The sequence below is a fragment of the Podarcis filfolensis genome, assembly GCF_964270895.1.
Source record: "Podarcis filfolensis genome assembly, chromosome: 2".
Classification (NCBI taxonomy): domain Eukaryota; kingdom Metazoa; phylum Chordata; class Lepidosauria; order Squamata; family Lacertidae; genus Podarcis; species Podarcis filfolensis.
The window spans coordinates 87,333,893-87,356,780 of record NC_139605.1 but is presented as its reverse complement, the minus strand read 5'-3'; the positions used below and the strand labels follow the sequence as shown (position 1 = coordinate 87,356,780).

General features: G+C 46.6%; 1 protein-coding gene across 5 annotated transcripts in view; it reads right to left on the bottom strand.

Annotated features, from left to right (window-relative positions):
• Positions 1-22,888, bottom strand: part of SEPTIN9 (septin 9) — a 220,646-nt gene that overhangs the window by 108,062 nt on the left and 89,696 nt on the right. The window contains exon 1 of one of the 5 annotated variants that reach the window (XM_083597909.1): positions 20,700-21,254. The exons of 3 other annotated variants lie outside the window; for them this stretch is intronic. In XM_083597909.1, coding sequence (XP_083454035.1) covers positions 20,700-20,754 — 55 coding nt within the window. In that variant the 5' untranslated portion in view covers positions 20,755-21,254. Of the gene's footprint in view, positions 1-20,305; positions 21,255-22,888 lie in introns of those variants that run through there. One more of the 5 variants, XM_083597913.1, reaches the window with a different exon arrangement.

Genomic DNA, 22,888 nt, shown 5'->3' with positions numbered 1-22,888 from the left:
GCTAGTTCAGATGACAACCTTGAGCTAGGTTAAGAGCTTTGAGAACTTAAAGAAGAAAAGTCACTTGATCCTGCGACAGTCCACATATATACTGGCCTATTCCGGCCTCTTTTTCCTAATGGTGACTGCTGCTCCTCAGGCTCAGGAACCTTTTGGTTCCTGAAATTCCTTCCGATTGTGCAGATAAAATATAACTGATAGGATTCTACAGGATGGGGTATTAGTGTGTGAAAACAGTCCAGATCCAATGATCCCCAGACACTGAAGAGGTCGGATGCCATCCTAGTGCTCAGGCATCTTCACTTGGTCACAAGTGGTCAAAAGCCAGGTGGGAAATGCACCCAGCACCTGGCTAATTTCAAACACTGTCTTCCATGAGTGTTTTTGCCTGTCTGGAAGGCATCCTCAACTCAAACAATGACTCTTGATTGCCTGGATGGAGGATAGGGAGTGGTAAATGAGCTGAGTGTGTGTAAAAACCAGCCTATTGCACAAAGGTGACATTTACATTTGTTGTTCCGCCCACTTTTGCCTCTGGCATGTAGCTCCCAGAAAGTTGCCCAGAAGAAAATGCAGCCCTTGGGTTTTATACTGCAAAGCCCAGGAGTATTTTGGATAGAAGAGGGATGCGGGTGGCGCTGTGGGTTAAACCACAGAGCCTAGGACTTGCCAATCAGAAGGTTGGCGGTTCGAATCCCTGCAACAGGGTGAGCTCCCGTTGCTTGGTCCCTGCTCCTGCCAACCTAGCAGTTCGAAAGCACATCGAAGTGCAAGTAGATAAATAGGTACTGCTCCAGTGGGAAGGTAAACGGCGTTTCCGTGCGCTGCTCTGGTTCGCCAGAAGCAGCTTAGTCATGCTGGTCACATGACCCAGAAGCTGTAGACCAGCTCCCTCGGCTAATAAAGCGAGATGAGCCCCGCAACCCCAAAGTCGGTCACGACTGGACCTAATGGTCAGGGGTCCCTTTACCTTTACTATTTTGGATAGTACAGGTGTTCAGTCAAAAAATGCACACATGGGCATGCAGCTGGCCAAATGTTTGCTCATATAAGCCAAACAGAAACTGCCCTGAGCAACATCACTGCAGCCCACCTACTCACCTGCAGAAATGGAGCCTACTTCAGCTGTTTAAAGCTGGGAACACAACACAACTCAATGTCAGCTGTGTCTTCTTTTCTCTTACCTAAAAACTATCAGGTTAACTGAGAAGGAAGGTGAATGGAGCAGAAGGCAAGTGGCCATACCCCTGAATTATTATCTGCAAGGCAGACATAGTGGGGGCAGTAGGAGTGTGCCAAGCCCGCCCCCCTCCAAAAAGAAACAACAGCTTGAGTGCTTTCATATAACCCGAGGGGCTAAGCTGAGACCATCAAGATTCTTCATATACCACCAGGCCCTAAATTACGGCCAAGCAGACTTCTGAATTCTCTGCCCAGATCTCACCAGGATGCTACTCCTAGCTTGCTACTCATAAAGATTCTCAGCATAGCTCTCCATTAGGTATTTGGGTGGCACATTCAACCAAATGGCTACAGGAACAGAATGGTTACATTTGTGAGTAAACTGTATCCGACTTTCATAAACTCTCTATTCTGGTCTGCAAAGGCTCTGAATCATCACGGGAGCTGAGAACATAAAACCTCAGAACACTTATTATCAGGTCCCCAGCCCCTAAACCTAGTGGCGTCTCTGAGAGCCAAGTGCTGATATCTGATCCTGGAAACAAAATTACCGCAGGCAACCGAGTCACAGGTCTTCAGCAATAAGAACTTCCGTTATGCTATCAAAACAGGACTAAGAGGGCCAACCATATCCCCTCCCTCCACCATCATCCTGCCTGCACCCCATCAGACTCTGCCACTCCGCATGGGGTGGGACTAGATGATCCTAAGGGTCCCTTCCAACTCTACAATTCTGTGATTCTCATGGGGATTAGAGAAGATATGCAATTTCTTTGTAGCATTTACTCTCTGGATATAAATGGCTTTTCCCCAGAAAAGTTACCACATTAGGACTGCTTCAGATGTTTGGTCCCCCCCCCCCTACACATAAAGTGCTACTGAGAATGAAAAGGTATGAAAGCTGCAGGTGGATTGCATCTTTCTCTCTCGCTCACCACACCTACCTTTTTATCTGAATATTTACACTGCCAGGAAACTGTAGCCAGCTTTTAAATACAGTGTGCAGCCATCAGACAAGATCATCACTATAAGGCTTTCATGTACTTTCTTACTCTATGTGCTTTCTGTGTAGGAAAAGCACATGTCTAAACAGATCTCATCACTCACTGGATTCTGACTTACAGCTATTAAACCACAACTTACAGTACCAGTGCTCAAAGGCTAAATGTATCTGTCCCTCTTTCTCTTCTCAGAAAAAAATATCTAGACTAAAGACATATTGATTTAGGATGCATTTGTTTTCCTGGGAACCAAAGTTCATCTCTAACACCTACAGTTCAACTGCGATAGCACTGGCACAAATCTTTATAATGCAGGCCAGGGATGGAAACCTGTGGCCTTCCGGATGTCGGAATACAACTTCCATCATTCCTGACAATTGGCCATGCTGGGCAGAGTTTATAGGAGTTGGGAGTCCAACATATTGTAACCTCTGGTCCCCCCCTTCTTCCTCTATTCAGTTTTCTACTTCTCTCTGTCCCACACAAAAAAGGTTCCATTTTTTACTGTGGTCCCACTTGTGTGACCCATCTTAGCTCAAGGCCACAACAACCCACACGTCAATCCCAACTTGGTATAATTAAAGACCAGTGACTAAGAAGTAAAAGCAGTTGTCTGTTCTTAGAACAGCAGCCAAGAGACAAAACGTATTATGTTCAAGAGAGCCAGGACAAGGCAGCACAGCTGGTAAGAATCCAAGGTGGCAATTCTATGGATTGCTACAGTATAAACAAAGATCAGTGGTTGGAAGATTCTATACAAAATCCTGAATTCTGCCAATTATTTAAACAATCAGACACAACAAAACTAATCAGAGATGCCTCGGAGCACAATGTGTCCTTCAAATCACTTATTTGGCGCACGCAACTTGGTGCAGGTCTAATACTTCTATTATATACAAAATGTTCCCTGGTGCATTTTGTACACGTTGCTGTTATGATTATTGCATTATAACACAGCAAGCGCTTTCCAACTACACTAGAAAAGGGTTTTATTTTCCCCATCTCCCCTTTGTTGTAACAGCTCGGAATCCTAAGATAGGTAGAAGGAACATTTAGCAATATCCATTCTAAAATTATACAATGCATGCGTCATTCATGCAGCGAGGGAGGGAAGTCTGCTTCCGAAATCACTGAACTGTGGGGCTCAAAGAAAGAGATGGATCATCTCCTATTTCAAGATATGCATCAAAGCACAGCAAGTTGGGGGGGGTGGTCATTACCCAGCTTAATATATGCAAAGTTCAACCCTGAAACAACCCCAGGAGCATGAAAGCAAAAGTTGTCTGTCAAGTCTTTCCAAGGGAAAGCAAGGATGCTGCTGCCATTCCACCTGATCGCTCATCCCCATCGATGATCAGCCTGATACTTCAAACAAAGACTGATGGTTGCAATACATAACATTTATTTATTAATTGTCAGCTAGCCAATTGAAAGCAGCTTTCCTCAATCTGGTGTGCCCCAGAAGTTTCAGACTACAACTCCCACCCCACCTAGCATAGCCAACAATCAAGGCTGATGAGGGTTGCAGCCTAAACTATCTGGAGGGCACCAGGTTGGGGAACACTGCCTTAGAGCACTCCATGCCTCATGCCTTTTAGCAACATTCAAGGGGAATATTCTATCAGGGAAATGTTGCCTGGGGTTCCTTCTCTATATGCAGCAGAAAAAGAAGGGCAGGGGGGGAGCTGCACAGCTGGCATGTGAGCTGTCTGTCAGGCCAGCTGCAGGCACCCTGTCTCACCATTTAAATCAGTCAGCAATGTAAATATTTGGAATGGTTCTGAGGCCCAAAGACTCCCTTATTGTCTTTAAATGCACAGCATGCTCCCATCAGGGTTTGGTGGCCTCCTGTTCCCCTTATTTACACTGCTTATTCCCTCCCAATGGAGAAAATGTAAGCAGCCGGTTTTCGAGGGGAAAATGGCAAGCCTTGCTAGAAAGGGAGGAGTGACCCCTGAAGTTTCCCTTCCTTTAAAAAACCGCTGCAGTTTTGCTTCTGTTTTCTAGGGCCTCAAGCAGGTTCTCCCTCAGAATACTAACCAAAAGGAGTCAATTTGTTCTCTGGCCTGCAGGAATTTCCTGCCCAGTTGGATACCAGGGAAGCGACAGAATGGAGGGAAATCCAGGCTTCTTGAGGTCTCTCACTCCCGCAGCTATGTGGGATATGGCGTCCACAGCTACATCCTGTAGCACAGGGGGAGCCAATGTGGTTGTTCTCCGGGTGCAGTTGGACTCTTGTTCCCATCAGTTTCAGCGAACACAGCCAGTCATCAGGGATGATGGGTAGTGCATTCTGACAAATCTCTGTCTGGCACACTGGTTACTCTTTCTACAGTACCTTCTACCCACTGAGCCAATATGGGGACTATAAACGTGGGAAGAAGATAGAGCTAGGAAACCCAGGTTCATAATCAAGTAGAACATAAGGTGGTGGACCAGGAAATAACATCTCTCTAGCCAGACCTTGTCGTCTTGCTCTTGTACTCAGGTCCTGCCAGTGAGCTTTACAGAGGCATCTGGTTGGCCACTGTGAGAATAGGATGTTGGGCAAATTGGGTCTTGGACCTGATTCAGTAGAACCTTACTTATGGTCTCTGCATCTGCTGTACTGGATAGATGTTTGAATCTATTTCAGTCAAGAAGTTGAGTGATTCTTGTGTTAGCACTTAGCTCACTGGGGTGTTGAGAGCATACAAATGGGGAGGGGAGGCCTTTGGAAGAAGGGTGGCATAAAAATATAACCAATAAAACAGAATTGTTGTGGTTGTCATGTTAAAAAGGTATGACTCAGATTCCTAACAACTGGTGCCTGATACCAATTCCTTGGGTTCAGGTAATGTGAAATGTGAATGATTTAGGATCTCAAAAATGCTCTGGGAAATTAAAAACATTCAGGCCTTTACCTTATGTCACTATAGAATACGTGCAAGTGATAGAGCAGTTTCCCTACCTTTTGTGATGCCACAGCAGCCTAGATTTGTTCCAAGTGGAAAATGCAAGCATTTTGACTGCCATCCTCATACAAGACTCAATGAAACCTTGCAACAGCCAGTCGAAAACAAGTGAGGGCAAACTGTGACCCTTCAGTAGCATGAGGGGCTTCTGCTATTTGGCTGATACCTTCACTGCCCCTCCCAGTTTTTATGCCACTACACATTACTTATGTTCAAAGTATGTGCCAGTTGCCGGAAGGGGGGCATCCCCAATTCCTTAACACAGCCAAGATGTCCCTGAACTGAAGGGGGTTACAAAAGTGCTTTTAGCCTTCATGAACTCTTTCTCCTTCTCTCTCTCTTTCTCTTTATCAGCCCAGCAATCTACCACATTGCCTCACCTCCCTCCTTCCTGCTGAGGCTTTACTGGCCAAAAATATCCAGTGGAACCCTGCAGGGCTCATGATTATTATAAGCTGCCTGTATCAACCCATCTGCTGAGAAGATTTGGGAAGGCAAAGATCGACAGCTTGCTGATGCAAACATCTGCTTGCTTGCATATCTGCCAAAAAAAAAGGGGGCATGTAATTATAACAGGCAAAAAGCAAATTACAATATAAGAGTCAAAATTCAAAATGCCAGTGGGCAACCCTTCAGTGGCCAGGTGAATAGGCTAGAAGATATGGCTTTTCTGCAGTGGCCAAGAGAGAGTGAGCTGTGAAGTTCCTGCTTCAAATCTCATCATGGTCATGAACAGAGTCATATTGTAAAGGGCTTTGAATGCTCAAAACATGCTAAGTATTATTACCGTATTTTTCGCCCTATAGGACGCACTTTTTCCCCTTCAAAAATGAAGGGGAAATGTGTGTGCGTCCTATGGGGCGAATACAGGCTTTCGCTGAAGCCTGGAAAGTGAGAGGGGTCGGTGCGCACCGACCCCTCTTGCTCTCCAGGCTTCACGAAGCCCTGTGCAACCCTCGGGAGCCCGGCTCCAGAGGGTTGCGCAGAGCTGCCTGCACTCCCGGGCGGCGCGCAACTCTGGGCAACCTTCGGGAGCCCGGCGCGGCTTCGCGCCCGGCTCCAGAGGGTTGCGCAGAGCTGCCTGCACTCCGAAGCCTGGGGCGCGCTAAAGAGTGCTCCAGGGCGTCGCGCAGCTCTCCGCCAGCCTGGGGAGACCGGCGTGGCTCCCTAGGCTTGCGGATAACAGGTTGTTCTGGGGGCTGGGGTTGGGGGAAGCTCGGGCTTCCCCCGCGTCAGCCCCGTGCCTGGGGGGGGGGAAATAAAAAAAAATCTTTATTTCCCCCCAAAAAAACTAGGTGCGTCCTATGGGGCGAAAAATACGGTATCTGTTATGAAATGCCTCAGGGAAGGAACCTATCTAATTGGTAGAGCACCTGCTTCACATGAAGAAGGTCCCAGATTCAACCCCTGGCAGCTCTAGGTAGGTCTGGGATGGACCCCTGTTTGAATTCCCGTAGAGCCACTGTCAGTCAGAGCAGGCAATACTGAACTAAATGGACCATCAGTCTGACTTGGTTAAAGACCAAGGAACATAGGGAGCTTCTATGTTCCTTGGCTCTTCTGTGCAAGAGGCCTTCTTTCAGATCTGGACAATCTCAATATTCTGTGTTCCTAATAGAAGTACTTTGCCTTGCAAAGAGCAGTGCTGATTTAAACAGAGCAATGCCTCTGTTTAAGAGGCCTCTGTGCAAGCGGCCTTCTTGCTGATCTGGGCAATCTCAACATTCAAAGTCCTTAATGGAAGTACTTTGCCTTGCTGAGAGCAATGCTTTTAAACAAAAAACAAAAACACTACATTTACAACTTTCTGTGTTCAACAGTTGAAAAAAACCCAAGATAGAATCATTCAACAAGGTGATGCCATCCAATCAACACAAAGGACCAGGGCTCAAGATTTTCTACAACTTTCAAGTCACTGCATTCCAAATGCTCCTTCCTCACCCTCAAACACTGTTGCACCTCAGGGAAGTGTGGGCTGCAATAGGGAGCTCAAGAATGAAAGTGGGTTGTGGAAGAAGTTTAAAGACTATTTTCAGAAACATTGTAAAATTAATGAATGCTAAAATGATGCTGGATTGAAGTGAAGTGGCTTTAGCAATAAGGTTAAAAAGAATATGTAAAAATGGACTGATAATTAGATGAAAATATAAAGTTATAATATGTTAAGACATAGAATTAAGATAAAAACAAAGAGGGAAAGGATTTGCTGAATTAACTATGTGAATTGGAATACAAAAAAGGGAGGTGTGAGGAGGTCAGGAAACAAGTAATTGAAATATAAGATATGAAAAGATTGATCTGTTTTTAATTGTTTTTTATTTTTTCATGTATTTTGTATTTTTCTTTGTCTTTTTATTTTTTATTTTTCTTTTCTTATTCTGTAACTTTCTTTTGTCTGTAAAATTTCAATAAATATCTTTTTTAAAAAAAGAATGAAAGTGGGTTGACACTGTGAATGGGATTCAGGTAGAGCAGTGATGGCCAAACCTGGCCCTCCAGCTGCTTTGGGACTACAACTCCCATCATCCCTAGCTAACAGGACCAGTGGTCAGGGATGATGGGAATTGTAGTCCCAAAACAGTTGGGGGGCCAAGTGTGGCCATCACTGAAGTAGAGGGTCAACTTTCTTCCAACCACAGTTCCATGCATAACTAATCAACACCTCTTTAATTTAAAAAAGAAAGAAAAGTAAAGCCTCTGCCAGTTTTAAGTGCTTAACAAATAAATTCAAAAGCAAACAAACCATCAAACTAACTGCCCTGGCCATGGATCTAGGAAACTGAAGCCAGAACACTTCTTCACTGCAACCAACTTAAAAATCTGGGCTGGGTGTGGGGGAACTCAACACCACATTGGTGACACTTCAGACAGGTGGAAACATCTGTTATCTCTGTGGAAGTGTTGACATGGGTTTATTAGGACTGCCCACAGCATCCCCAGCCAGCAGAGCGAAAGTCGTGGATTCAACTTTCTATACGTGAATGCACAAAGCACTTTGGGAGAATGGGGTCAGAGGAAAGGAGAAAACATCCACCCAGCACCATATATAATAGCCGTGCAGTATGTTGCATGGGCCCAGGGTACAGAAGGTCACAAGTTCAATCCTCCCACTTCCTTTCTTCTTTCCGTAGCACTGTCGTTTCTCCCCACCCCATAAGCAAGGATGTGTGGTCACTTCCTCAGACTAATAAGCCAACGGCAAATACAAGGAATACTATAGCGGGAGCTAGAACTCACCCAATATGAGACAGGCACACAACTGGTGGCTGGCATAAATGGCCTGAGAAAATGGGTGGCTTCCAAACTACATTTTTAAGGTGAATGCATGAGCTGCTTGCAAACACCTCATTTGTGTAGAAGGAACCGGGGTCTGAGTGATAGAGTAAGACTTCTCTCTCTCTCTCTCTCTCTCTCTCTCTCTCTCTCTCTCTCTCTCTCTCTCTGGGCCTAGCTGGGAGACAGAACCATTTAAGGTTCACTTTAGGCAGCAAAAATGCCTTGAGACAGAATTGTGAGTTTTTTGGAGCAGCAGGGTAGCTACATAAAATACAAGCAGACTTAATTTCTCTGTGAGGGAACTCAAGGCACTGCTATTGCCTTGGGAGCTTGTGATGGGTCTGGGCTCCAAACTTACTTGGGCTACATTCACTCTTAAAGCACATCAGAAGCACATTCTTTCCCCCAAAGAATTCTGGGCACTGTTGTTTACCCCTCAGAGAGTTACAACTTCAAGCAGCCATTAACAAACTTCAGTGCCCAGAATTCTTTGAGGGGGGAAATGTGCTTTAAATGCATAGTGGCATAAGCAGCAGTCCTGGACAAAGGAATGCACATACCTTCATTCTCATGTCCCCATTCTCACCCACTTTGTGCCTCACACCTATTAGAAATAAGCACCAAGAAGCTGAATTTTCCTTCAGCCCCTTCCCATCCTATTCCCTTCTTTCACACCCACTCTGTTTGACCCTCTTAGATAAATGCCTATGGGGAAAAAGGAGGAAAGGTATGTAAAAAACACTTTTGCTATTTCTACCTGCCCCCCCATCCTGCCCTGTCAAACACACACACACACACACACACACACACACACACACACACACACAAATTAACATTGGCCATGGAAACCCAGATCTGCCAAGCAGTTATCACCAATTTTCCAGGCCAGTTCCCTTCCCCTTCCTTTGGTATGCCTCTCCAGTGGTTTCATCTTACAAGAGGTTTATTGGCTTGGGGGTGGGGGGGTGGGAGGGATGGCTTTCATTTTAAATCATCCCTTCTGTTGCAAATGCAAGAAAATGGCTCAGAATGGTCTGTAAGGAAGTGTTTTTAAAAGCCAAACAAGGAAACTATACAGGTCTATTTGTCCTTCTGAGGGTAAATTAAAATGCTGACAGTGAAAGTAGGGCAAAATGTGTCATAACCAAAATGTGTGGAGAAAAGGACTGGTATGTCAGCTTTTTAATGTGTGAGAGATTCTAGACTCTCTCTCTCCACCACCACCCCGCCCACCTACTCATGCAGTGTAGGTGGGGGAAGTCTTTTAGGCCACAGATACAGCCTAGGCAGAGTTCAGGACATGTGTGAGTAAAAGACTCCCTCGGTCTGAGAGCTTCTTCTTGGTATTGCAGAAAAATGGGTTGATGGGTTTGTTTTAGCTTCCGATTTTTGAACAAGCGAGCATCAGGCTGCACCAAGACTTCAATGCATTCAGTTTCTACCGTGCACATTTATCATGAACAGCTGCTCATACCAGACCAAATTTAGTGCACTAGAGAAACAGTTTTGTCATAGATGGTTTGTGTGACCAAGGGCAACTTCATATACAATAATATTGCCATAGGACATGTGGATGTGGCCATTTCGAGTTTGGGAACCTTAGCCAACTGCAGCTCCCCACTTCAACTGTATGACAACAGACGTGTGTGTGTGTGTGTGTGTGTGTGTGTGTGTGTGTGTGTGTGTGTTAATCACATGCAGCAGTTATACATGTTTGCTTTCAGATGCCTAACGCAAAAATCATGCCCAGAATTCACTGTGTGAAGCAACCCTGAGGATGCTATTTACACAATCCAGTTCCTGTGTCATGCAGAATGATGTGTGCTTATCAGTACTGATCTTCTAGCCCCCAACAAAATCATGGATTGGGAACAAAAATAATCAAAGTACACTTTCTAACCCAAGGTGGGACCAGGACCTTAGATCACGGGTAAGCAGAAGGTAGATTGGGATCTACCAGTGGATCTTTGGGTGATTGGCAGTAGAGTGGCAAGGATTTCTGACTCCCAAGTGTTCAACAACTAAATTACCGTACTCTTTCCCCCTCTCCTGAGTTAAGGCTGCTGAAATCCTGGGATAACAAGGAAAAGGTCTGTATGTGGGAGGACTGTGAGCTCAGCTCAGTTCTTGGGCTTCAAAACAAATTCCAGGGATCAGCAGGTGCTCAGAGGTACCATCCATGATCTAAGTGCACATCTCTGCACTTGACTCCAGTTGATAGATCTCTTGATCACAACATGCCACAAGTAGAGAACAAGAGTAAAAGATGGCCACTGGTGACTATGCCTGGCACAAGTCCAACAAGTCTGCAATAATAGTGCTGGAACTATAGATTATGCTACCATTCCCCCTGCTTTAGCCAGGTGTGTGACAGTACAGGCATTGCCTGAAAATGGAGAGCAAAACTGGTATTTACTGGAATGCCACAAGTGCAGCTGAACAATAAGGAGATGGATATTCTACCTAGTACATGAAGTGGGGGTGGCAGGAGATGGTAATTGGAAGAGAACTGCAGACATGTTGGTATGATGAAAGCTGAAGTGCATCAGTCAAGATGGCCACACACTTATACTAAGATGCCATTAATGTGTCACTTTCAGTCACTAACACAAACTTTTTACAGCTCACTCATATGAGCACTATAATCAGCAAGGAAGGGAACACACACAATACCATGACGACTCATCCCTACTGGTGGCCAAAGAGCAAGTAGTAAGCAAGATTAAGCAAAGTGGAATCAAAAGTACTTTCTCATAAATCCTTATGAAAATGACAGACTGCAACCAATAGGATACAAGAGAGTTTTGGTCAATAACTAAGAACAAACTAAGCTTAACACACAGGCATGCTGCAGACAATGGGCCAACCTGCACAGGTCTTGGTTAAACTATGAATTCACTCAGTGCTTGCAAGTTATTTTGTGTCCCAAGCTAAGCCAACACTCGTTCCTCATCTTTCTGCATGGCAAATGGAAATGGAATGGTGCCAGTGAGGGTCAGAATATCCAAACAATCCACACTGCCATGTTGTCATAGGGTTTCCTCATGCCATGCTGCATCTTATTTTTAGGGCCTGGTTGTCTCCTATGCTTCCTGTTTGGTACTTAAGAACGGAAACAGAAGGGCAAGGCATTCCCACAGAGAGCACAACCCTTGGAGCTATGCAGGATAGCCAAGGAGCCAGCAAGGAAATCACCACCTGACAACCTAGCTCTGCTTCTCTACAGTGGCATTATCATGTCATGGGGCCCATTCAAGAATGGCCATTATTTTTAATGTGAAAGGAAAAAGCCAACCCTAAAACACAGACTCAAGACGAAAATATAATCATGCCCATTTCTAAACATATCCATGCATATCAGCAGGTTTCCCCCCAGGGGGCACTCAAGGGCACGCAGTACCGGCCTCCCTGTTGTTGTTGTTAAAAAGTGTGGCACTTACTGTAACAACTTCATGGTGAGTACTGGCACCTCTTTTTGTAGAAAAAAAAGCATTGCATGCTGCTCAGAAACAATGGCCAGGGCAACCCAGTCAGATGGGTGGCATATAAATAATAAAATTAATATTATAAAATATATATTATGAAAAATATTAACAGATACAGATTCCAAATATTTCCTCATAGGCCCCTCCCAATTTGTGCGCAGCAAATCAGGAATAACTGAATACTTGCAACACGTAGCAAGTATTGTTCATATCATTAATGTACTTAAATTACATTTATCAACAGTGTCTATTAAATCAATAATAAAAGACAGTATATAAATGCTGAAAATAAATTCCATTTCACCCAAGTGAGTGTATCACTTGCAGTCCTCTGGCTCACAGTACTGTCCAACTGCGACCCTGAAGTTTGAAATATTCTTGGCTCCCGCATTTTGGAGGCTTAGTTTGGCAAGCCTACCGGGGAAATATACTGCTTTATAAATACTGGTGAATATTAATGCTATGCCACATCAAATATCTAAAAATAATGATAACAGCAGTTTAGTTTGATGTCCTCAGCTATCAGCAGCAGCAAAGAATAAACCCAAACATGTTGATCTAAAGGACGAGCCTCTGAATGAGTTAAACCGCCAGTGCCTGGACACCCTGAAAGCAGCAATGAAAATGACTGGGTACACCATGAACAGTGCTAGGGTCATTCTGGGAACAATGGTTGGGTATCTTGATGGGGAAAGAGGATCAGTGCACAAATAACCCAGGGGCTGAAAGAAACAGTCTATTATAGTAATGGGGGGGAAATGCTAAGCAACTCACCTCTATGGTATTTGTATAACACCACCACCACCCCTGACACTTGGGGCTTATTCATACAACAATTGCATCACGAGCAAGGACTGGCTTGCTTCACATGTAGTTAATGATTGACAATGGTTTATCATATATGACCTGTGTGCTGGGGCATAGTGCTCAAAATTCCCTGCTTCCCTCCTGCTCTTGGCCATGATGACGGGAGGAAGAAGTGCAAGCCTTGGCTTGTCATGCCATCTGAACCATTAGCCTAGGTTTGGATTGCATGGCAAGTCAGACTTGTGGTTTTCTACAGGCAGGATTCCTCCATGGGCAACCATTCAGAGGCCACATGTCAAAGATGGCAGAGGTAAAAGTGAGAGGTACAACAGATATCAAATCTTTGCTGTTACAGTAGAAACTCAGAGGTTTCTACATATGCCAGCCCATTACACCTCTCCATTATGGCAAGCAAGAGGCTTTATCACAGTGCAGGAACACATTCCAGCCAGGCAAAATCAATTGATTGGGATAGATACTGCTTTTAGGCCCAGAAAAATCAAGAGAGCTGCCCCAGCGATGTTACATAGCAAGGCTGTTGTCAACTCTTCACTAAAATTGACACTCCAGAGCTGGCATACCTGAATCAAGGAGCATCTGTTATTTTCTGTTGGGCAACAATATTCTCCTAACTTTAAGGCGATCTTTAGCTAAAGAATATCCTGGTGCATGCTGTGGTCGCTGGCGTCTCTGCACAATACTGCGCAAGGCCTCTGTTATATGCCGCCTACAGGAATTGAATTTCACATTCCCCCAATGCACAACCAAGCTATAGAAGAGGAGCCTGGTGGAAGGTGGTGTTGGACTTGCAGTTAGGAGCTATGCTTTATTATTTGATGCTACTGCTGGGCAATCTGAGATTCTCCTGGCAAGGTGAGGCCTGGGGAACACTGGCAAGGCAGGCGTTGAGCTAATGAGGAGAGGAACTCCTCAGAAGGCCTGCCGAACCCCCTCAACTTGGGCAAGGGGAGCAGTTCTTGAACAAGTGTTGGCAAAATAGAGTATAAATAACTTAAGAGGTGGTGGAGCACTGTGGTATCATGCTATGCTTATTCAAGGCAGTGGAACTTTTGCCAATGGCATCTCAGGATATATAAAGCCTTTCTCCCCTGCCCCAACCACACCATATGTAAAATTATGGGTTTTATCCAACTAAGCTATACACATTCAAATTAATGGATTTTAGTTGTGCCCATTATTGTCACTGGGTCTACTGTGAGTTCAGCTACCATAAGCTATAATCCTACGTTATGAACATAATCACACTTGTCCATGCAGAGTAACAGGAAGAAAATCAGTTCAATTCAGGGAATATATTCCATTAGATATTAATAGTTGCTGGTTGCTATAAAAGAACACAAGCATCTTGACAGCTAAAGCAAAACCTAGCATGTGGGTGGAAAGTATTTTTGCTTCCCTGAATATGAAAACCATGTGAAAGGCAAAAGCCATCCCCTAAAGAGGGTAAGAGAAAATTCTGTGTGCTTATCATGTAGGTGATCATTACCACCCAGGAACCAATTAGATCACAAAGTCCCGTCCTCCCACTTGCACTGCCAAAATGCCTCCCCTGCCCCAATGCAGGGAGCAGGGACTAACAGTCACAGGAAAATGTCTCTACACAGACGAATTGCTCTCCCCTTGGTGAAGAGGTATCTTACCCAGAGGAAAATGCAGCATATCCGTTAACAAATGCTTCCCCAGGGGTTCAAAGTTTTTGAAGTGATCATGTTTGAATGGGGAATTATTAAACAGAGAATTATTTCAGAACCTAAATGCAGTTCAATACATTATCATGCCACCAGAATGATCTGAGTGTATTCCTTTGGGTTTCTACGCATCAGTCCCTGAAAGCCAGTCATACACCCAACAGACATGGAAAACAGAAAGAGCAGTGGAACAGCTCGATATAGTTGCATTTATGGGTGCAATTTATGCAAAACGTGCACTTCAAACAGGAAACAAAATGCATGCAAGAGACAGAAGGATTTCTGTTCAATTCCAGATTTCTGTTCAATTCCAGATGCTGGTCTGTAAAACACAGATAGGGATTGGACGAAAGCTTGCTTACAAAAAAACACTGAAATACAAATTACATATAGTAGCCCACAGGCACTATAGGATGATGCAGAAACAAGTGTCAAAACAAGGCCACCCAGTTACCTTCTGTATATGGAATGGGAGGCCTCTTATCTGCCTCAGGCAACAAAATCTCTTGAGCCAGTCTTGCTGGCAGCTAGCCAGTACTGTGTCACACTCTAGTCATACTGCAAATGGAGACGAGTCATTTTATATGTTTAGGCCATGGGTGGGGGGGGCATCCAATTTGTGGGTGATTCTGTTTATGAGTAGCATCACTTGGGAGGAGAGCCCTCATGGAAGAGTCTGCAAAAAGTCATTGGAAGCATGGTGTCCTGGTAATAAAGAAATCCCTGCCCTTAAAATGTTCCCACTTCTGCCCTCTACAATGTAATGCTCACATGAGCTATTCTTAGGCCAATTCACCCATTATCAATCAGCTCATGCTCTAGATTTTAATATTTTAAAACAGATGACTCACAATGTGTCTTAAAAAACCCCACAGCCTGAATAACAACACCTACAAACTATCCACTGACTGCAGTGCAGCATTCACACAAATTAGGGTAGTTGTGCATGTGTGGTATGTGCAAGTGGATGCAGAACTCTAATTCAGAATATGTTTCAAGTACATCCTCTGTGTTCTCTGATTCAAGAAAACAACAACAGAATCAGAGTTCTGATTTTATCTCCGGAGGACTCCCCTCATGGAAAACAATACACTCTGGAACTCTCTCTGAGCTGCCAAAGGGAAGTGAGGTGGCAGGCAGCCACATCCAGACACCTGCTTTTCCCCTTGACCCCCCCTCAATCCACCACCACTACCACTGTGCCATTTCAGCAAAAGAATCTGGGGGTCTCCTGGGCTCCCCAAACAAAGGTCAAATCCTACTCACATCTGCCCTCTGAACTTCAGTAAGAGAGCTACCACTTGTGGCCAATAGTCATGACTCAATGGAGAAGCAGATGTTTCCATGCTGCAATCACCTCCCCATTGTTCTTTGTGCAGATGAAATAAAAGGGTTTCTCCATCCCCTTTTGAGAACAGAGCGCACACGCACACACACCCCACTTCCCAGCACAAACGGTAACTGTGACTCAATACGCCTTTGGCTTTGCTTTCAATGCAAGAGCAAGATTGTGTTGGGGGGGGAACTAGCTTACCTTCTTGGCAGGGGTAGATGAGCACTGTTCATCCCCTTGCCACAAGAGATCCTACTTTGCAGCAGGGCCTAAGCACTGCCAGTTCAGAAAACAAGGAACATAATGGGTCTCCCTATAGGTTCCTTCTAGCCAGAGCATTGGGAACACTGTGCCAAAACAAAACTCATTTCTATGCAAAAGAAAAATGGGTGGGGGTTGGAAGCATCAAGGTTTGCAAGATTGAACACAATGGTACTAGGGTAAAGCTAGGGCCCCGGGGAACCTGAGCTTCCTCCGGACCTCTTTGTCAGGGCAGGCTACTACTACTACAACTACAACAACTACTAATACTAATTTATTATTTATACCCTGCCCATCTGGCTAAGTTTCCCCAGCCACTCTGGGCGGCTCCCAACCGAATGTTAAAAACACAATACAGCTTTAAACATTAAAAACTTCCCTAAACTGGGCTGCCTTCAGATGTCTTTTAAAAGTAAGATAGGTGACATCTAATGGGAAGGTTTTCCACAGGGTGGGCGCCACTACCAAGAAGGCTCTCTGCCCTGGTTCCCTGAAACCTCACTTCCTGCAGTGAGGGAATCGCCAGAAGGCTCTCAGCGCTGGAGCTGTGTCCGGGCTGAATGCTGGGGGTGAAGACGCTCCTTCAGGTATACTGGGCCGAGACCGTTTAGGAAAGGGGTCGGCAACCTAAGGCCCATGGGCCACAAGCAGCCCATGGGGGTTGTTTAACCGCCCCATGGACCCCTGCCACCCACTTGGGGACCCCCGCCGCCTGCTCTGTTGACTCCCATGCGCAGAGCAGAGCGGGGACCACCTTCCGTGATGCTGGCTGGCTTCCCATTGGCTGCAGGAAGCTCCTGCAGCCAATGGGAAGCTGCGTACGCCTCCTCCATGCCGGAAGGAGCACCAGAAATAGTGTTTGTGCATGCGTGCGTGCGCACTCTGGCCCACAACAGCGTCTGTGGGACCGTGAACTGGCCCAAGCCACAAAAACTTTGCCGACCCCTGGTTTAGGGCTTTAAAGGTCAGTACCAACACTTTGAATTGTGCTCAGAAACGTACTGGGAGCAAATGTAGGTCTCTCAGCACCGGTGTTATATGGTCTCGGTGGCCACTCCCAGTCACCAGTCCAGCTGCCACATTCTAGATGAATTGCAGTTTCCGAGTCACCTTCAAAGGTAGCCCCTTCATAATATAGGTTATCAGTAGCACTAGACACCAGGGCTCCAGCTAAGGGTGCTGCGGACTGTGGGGTGAGAAGGGTGAGACCACTGCCAGGGCCTGCCCCACTACTAAGCAGATTGATGCTACTGCCTCAGGCAGTTTGTTTTAGGTGTCATAAAAGGGCAGGAAATTGTTAATTATTTAATCTCATCATAAAACAGTATAATAACTTTTCCAGGGAAAATTGTGCTTATGGGATTTTCTGCCTCAGGTGCCGATAGCAACTTTGCTGGCCTTGGGTAATCCCACTTTGACTCTGACTCTTAAGCAGCAAAATCTATTGGGCCACCCCTGGCAGCCAGTGTGGCACAATGGTTAGAGTGTTGGACTAGAACCTGAGAGAGCAGGGTTCAAATCCCCACTCAGCCGTGAAGCTCACTGGGTGACCTTGGGGCGGTCCTACCTCACAGGGTTGTTGTGAGGATGAATGGGGGGCATGCACACCACCTTGAGATCTTTGGAAGATACAGGTGGTATATAAATGTAATAAATAAATAAAATCTCTGGGCCTTGTCACCACATATTGTCTCATCCACGCCATATATTTAAAACACATGGCTTCCCCCTCAGAACCCTGGGAACTGTGCTCTGTTAAGGGTGCTGAGAACCAAAGCTCTATGAAACTACTGTTCCCCGAGTTCTTTGGGTGGAGCCATGTGCTTTAAGCATACAGTGTGGGTGTGACATCTCTCTTAGCCTTTACTGAGACAGGATGCTGTCTTGTACTGAGTCACAGCACTGATCCATCTAGTTCAGTATTGCCTACACCGCTGGACTTCAACGGGTGGGTTGTGGGTTGCAGAATGATCCAAGGTGGGTCACAACAAGAGCACTAACACCATGCAGATATATAGTGTAAGATTAAGAAATGGGTCCCCAAATGCATGCTTGGGTTAAAGCGGATCCTAGGTCTGAAAAGGCTGAAGATATCTGACCTTCACTGAACAGCAGCAGCTCTCCAATCGGACAGAGGTCTCTTCTTGAGATGCCAGGGATTGAACCTGGGACCTTCTGCACACAAAGCAAGTTGCTCTACCACTGAGCTACAGCCCACCAGGAATCCCCACATGCTTCTGCTGCTTATGGGGAGGAGGAAAGAGCAATGCAGGACACTCAAACATAGAAAACTGCCTTATACCAGATTAGGCTATTTGTCCAACTAGCTCAGTATTGTCTGTTCTGGTTGGCAGTGGGGGGTGTCTTTACCATCACATGCCTTTAGCTGGAGTTGCCAAGGCCTAAACTCGGGTCATTCAGCCTGCGATGCATGTGTGCATGTGCTTTGATGCCACTGACTGAGCTGTGGTCCTCCCCCCACCCCCACATCAGCACTGCACCCCCAAACCTGGATAGCTCGGTTGGTTAGAGCATGGTATTGATAATGCCAAGGTTGCAGGTTCAATCCCCACCTGGGACAGCTGCATATTGCTGCATGCAGGGGGTTGGACTAGATGATTCTCAGCATCTCTTCCAACTCTTTGACTCTATGTTTAGGGAAGCTTTTAATGTTTGATGTATTACAGTATTTTAATATTTTTTTGGAAGCCGCCCAGAGTGGCTGGGGAAGCCCAACCAGATGGGCGGGGTATAAATAATAAATTATTATTACTATTATTATGATTCACTGACTTCAGGGCTAGCTAGGAACCTGCCTTTAAAAGCTGAGTTTTTCAGGATGCTAAATTCTGCAATGTATACAGTCAGAATTGTGGAATATATATGCCACTCCTTCTTCGGGTAGGTGTATTTGCAGTTTTAAAGTGATTTTTTAAAAAAGTTCAAAACACACACTAAAAGTTCAGAACTTTGTTGATCCCCTCTACCAGTCTCTGCCACTTCATTCCACAGAACTGGCCCATGGGGTCAGCCAAAGAGGCAACACATACAATTTAGACGACCAACTTTTTGCCATCAGAACGGAAGGAAGTGATTCCTCCAGAACTAATCTATTTCCAGGTTTGCACTAACAGCACAGAAAGCTGCCATGCAAACATGCCATAGCTCCCTGTGGGCTGTAGACAAAACAGGGCATTTGGAGAAATACCAACATGGCAGAAGTTTAAGGCAGCAGTTCTCCTGTAATGAGAAAAGGATCTGCAGCACCTTCATATCCAATTATACCTACACAGATCACAATGCCAATGTCATGGACGGGGGCAGGGGCATGTAGCTGAGGAGAAAACTGAATGTAAATTTCAACTTAACCACATTTGAGGTCCAGCTCCAACCGCTGCTACACACTTGCAAAAAAATTCACCCCCCAGCCGACACCTCCCCCACCAACCTATTAAGCATCTTGCAAACTTGTGGCCTTGTTGATCCTTCCCATCTTGAGAGATCAGAACGAGATGGCAATGAAGAGCTACAGAAAAGAAACACACCCTGAGCCATTTTCTGCTGACTTGCATGTCAGTTTTTGGAATGGGTGGGCATCAAAACATTGTCAAGCAAAACAAAAGGGAAGGGAGAGGGGAGGAGACGAGCTGCAACCTCATACTTGTCTGGGCTACACAACAAACTCTGCAAGCTTGTGGCAACTCCTGCTTCGCCCCTCTCTCAAGGGGAGGCGGGGGGGGGCGGGGAGAGAGGCAGAGTCTGTCTGCCTGCCCATCACAGGGGCAATCAAAACAGAAGTAGTACCCGAAGACCACACACCTAAAACATCAGACACAGAGATAAGTGTGTGCAGGCATACATGGAAACGTGACATGCTCTTCCGAAACGACACACACTCACTTTCCTACCTGACCATTAATCAGCACAAAGGTGAACAGCTTTTATTAGCAGACGCCAGTCATACTAGACGCTGCATTCAACTCTGCCTCAGTTTACCGCCTGTTAAATAGCACTAGCAGCCAGCGACTGCACAAGGATGCAAGATGAATGTGTTAAAGGGGCCTTCGTGCTTAATAACACGCCGTTTGCTCAAACTCACAGGCTTTCTTTTCAGAGAAGAATAAGCGCCCCAGACAGACCTCCGCGAACTGTACCCTCGTTTTCTCTCAAATCTTCTGCAAAGGGGGGAAGAGGCACCGCATCTCAGAGGCCTCTAGCCTCCCCCTCCATTTATTTGTTTATTTTAAAATCCACCCGTTTCATGACCTGGACAAAACCAAAAAAGCAGGCAACTCACCAGCCTTAACGCCCACCACCACCCCGCGGAGTCGAGGGGCCTTTGCTCAGTTTCTCCCGATCTCGTTTCTTTTCGCAATCCCCGAGCACAAGTCTCGCAATCCCAGCGGCGGATGCGATGCGCGATTCCCGCAACACCACCAACACACCACCGGCCTCCGGCTGTTCCCCGCCGGCCTCGAACCACGACGGTGGAGGGGTAGAGGGAGCCGAGGGGGCTTCTCAGCTCCGGGAAGGGGATGGAAACCCACACACGGGAACGAGCGGAACACGGGTGCGCCCCATTGGCAGGGGGGAAAGGGGGGTGGGAGAGAGTGCCTGCGCCAGGATCCCTTTCCTTCCCCTCCTCTTCGTCCTGCGCCCTCCCTCCCTCGCTCCCTGTCGGCTCTACCTACCCTCGAAGTCGGAGATGATACCTTCCAGGTGCGCGTTGACCGCCGGGTCGGACATCGCCGCGCTCGGCTCCGGCTGGGCAATGCGCCCCCTCCCCAAGTTCCCGGCAAGGTCCCGAGCGCGGCGGCGGCGCTGCGCGGCGGGGCTGGGCGCCTTCGGACGGCCCCCTAGCCGCGAGAGGGGCGGACAGGCGGTCGAGAGGGGCGGGCTGCCGAAGCTCTCGCAGGCAGGATCCCCCGCCCCGCGGGCTCGTCCTGTTGCACAGGCTCGAATGAATGGAGGCAGGCAGGCAAGGAAGGCAAGGCGAGCAGGGAAAGCGCGGCCCTCCCCGCCCCTCCGCTCTGGGCAGCTTCGCGTGCGCCCGCCCGGCTTCCCCTCCGCGCACTGGCTGCGCCGCACGCCTGTCAAGGCGAACCCGAGCAGGGCCAAGCCGACGAGAAAGCTGGGTGGGCAGGACGCGCGCGACTCCTCCTGCCCCCCCCCCTTCTCCAGCCGAGCCGAGGGGGATCCGAGCGAGCTCAGCCCCAGGCTCAAGGCAACGCCCCAAGCCCGCGAGGCACTCAGCCCAGGGGAGGGCCGGACCGCCTCTTCCTCCAAAGATGCTCCAACACCGAGGGGACAAAAGGCTGGGCTCCGGAGACGGCACCCCCATCACTTGGAACAGCGCGAAAACTCAATCCAGGCAGCGGGGCGGGCGGCGGGGCTTTAGAGCATGTGTAGAGTACATTTCCCTCACCAGCGCAGAAGCGGGCACAAATGTCTAACCAATCTCCCGATATAGCGTGGACTGTTGGCCAGGGCAGGCGTGCCAAAGTAGAAATGGTGTGCTTTTTTGATTGATTGATTGATTGATTGAACATCAGGAAGAACTTTCTGGCAGTAAGATCTGGAAGACAGTGGAAAGGACTCCCTCGGGAGGTGGTGGGCTCTCCTTCCTTGGAGGTTCTTAAGCAGGTGTTGAATGGTCATCTACCATGAATGCATTAGCGGAGATTCCTACATTGCAGGGGGGTTGGGCTAGATGACCCTCGGGATCCTTTCCAAACATATTCTATGAGTATGTTTATGCTAAGCATTCCACATCTAGGCTAGCAGAACAAATCCTTGGTATCTTTCTTTTTACAGCTAGTGAGTGCAATCAGAGAGAGAGAGAGAGAGAGAGAGAGATGTTAATAGCTGATGTTGTGTTTAGACCTAGGACTACATCAGCTGAAGGCGCAACACTGTTTTATTTATCTATCGTCCTGCCACATTTATAAGTATCTCAGGTCAAAGTAGCATAAAGGAAACAGTCTGTTTTTATCCTTACAACAACCCTGGGAGGTAGAGTGAGAGAGGCAGAGATGAGAAATAGCAGGGGCCAGGAAGAACCCACCTGAAAAGCAAATCAGTGGTTATCTTGTCTTAAGCTCCTTGGAAGAAAGGAGGGTATAAATATAATGAATCCAGGTACCTAAAGTGAACAGGAAGAGCAATCCTATGGAGGAAAGGGAGAGTCAGTGGTGGAGGAACCACCATATCCTAAGCCTTGCTGGACACAGCAGAAGGTGGTGGAGCTGTCTTCCCTCTCCCTGTTTTTTCCTATTGGAGAGAAAATGATTACAGCAGCTCCAGGGATTATAGTTATTTTATCCTGTGAGGTGAACAGGAGGATTTGGGATCCATGACCCCCTATGAGCTACATGGTGTAGGTGGCAGAGGTTGCTGCCACCACAGTGACGGGGACCTTCAGCCACAGACCTCTCCCACACCACCAGTGAAGGGGCCAGGTCCACAACAGCCAACATCCTCTCTGGGAGCTTAGGATTCTTCTTCTGCAAAAAAGGATGACGAATGAATCTCCAATAACAGCAGTAAAGACAGGTACAAGGTCCAAACAGGTACATAAGCTGCTTGTCATCATGCCATGATGCATTCTGTGGCACTTTCTGCTGGTAAACTGATAACCCTTTCCCAGCTGGATGAATAGGTCTGTGCCATGGGTGTCTCTTTTTATTGTTTTTAAATTCATTTACTGCTATTTTCTGTGATGTTTTCAACTGTTTTCATCTGTTTTATTGCATTGCATATGGTGCCTTGAGAGGGCAATTTATTATTATTATTGATAATAACCTTTTTCATGTTTTCAACATTCTAAGAACATCTGTTAACAATTTATAAATGTCATCTAAAATCCAACTCATAATACAAA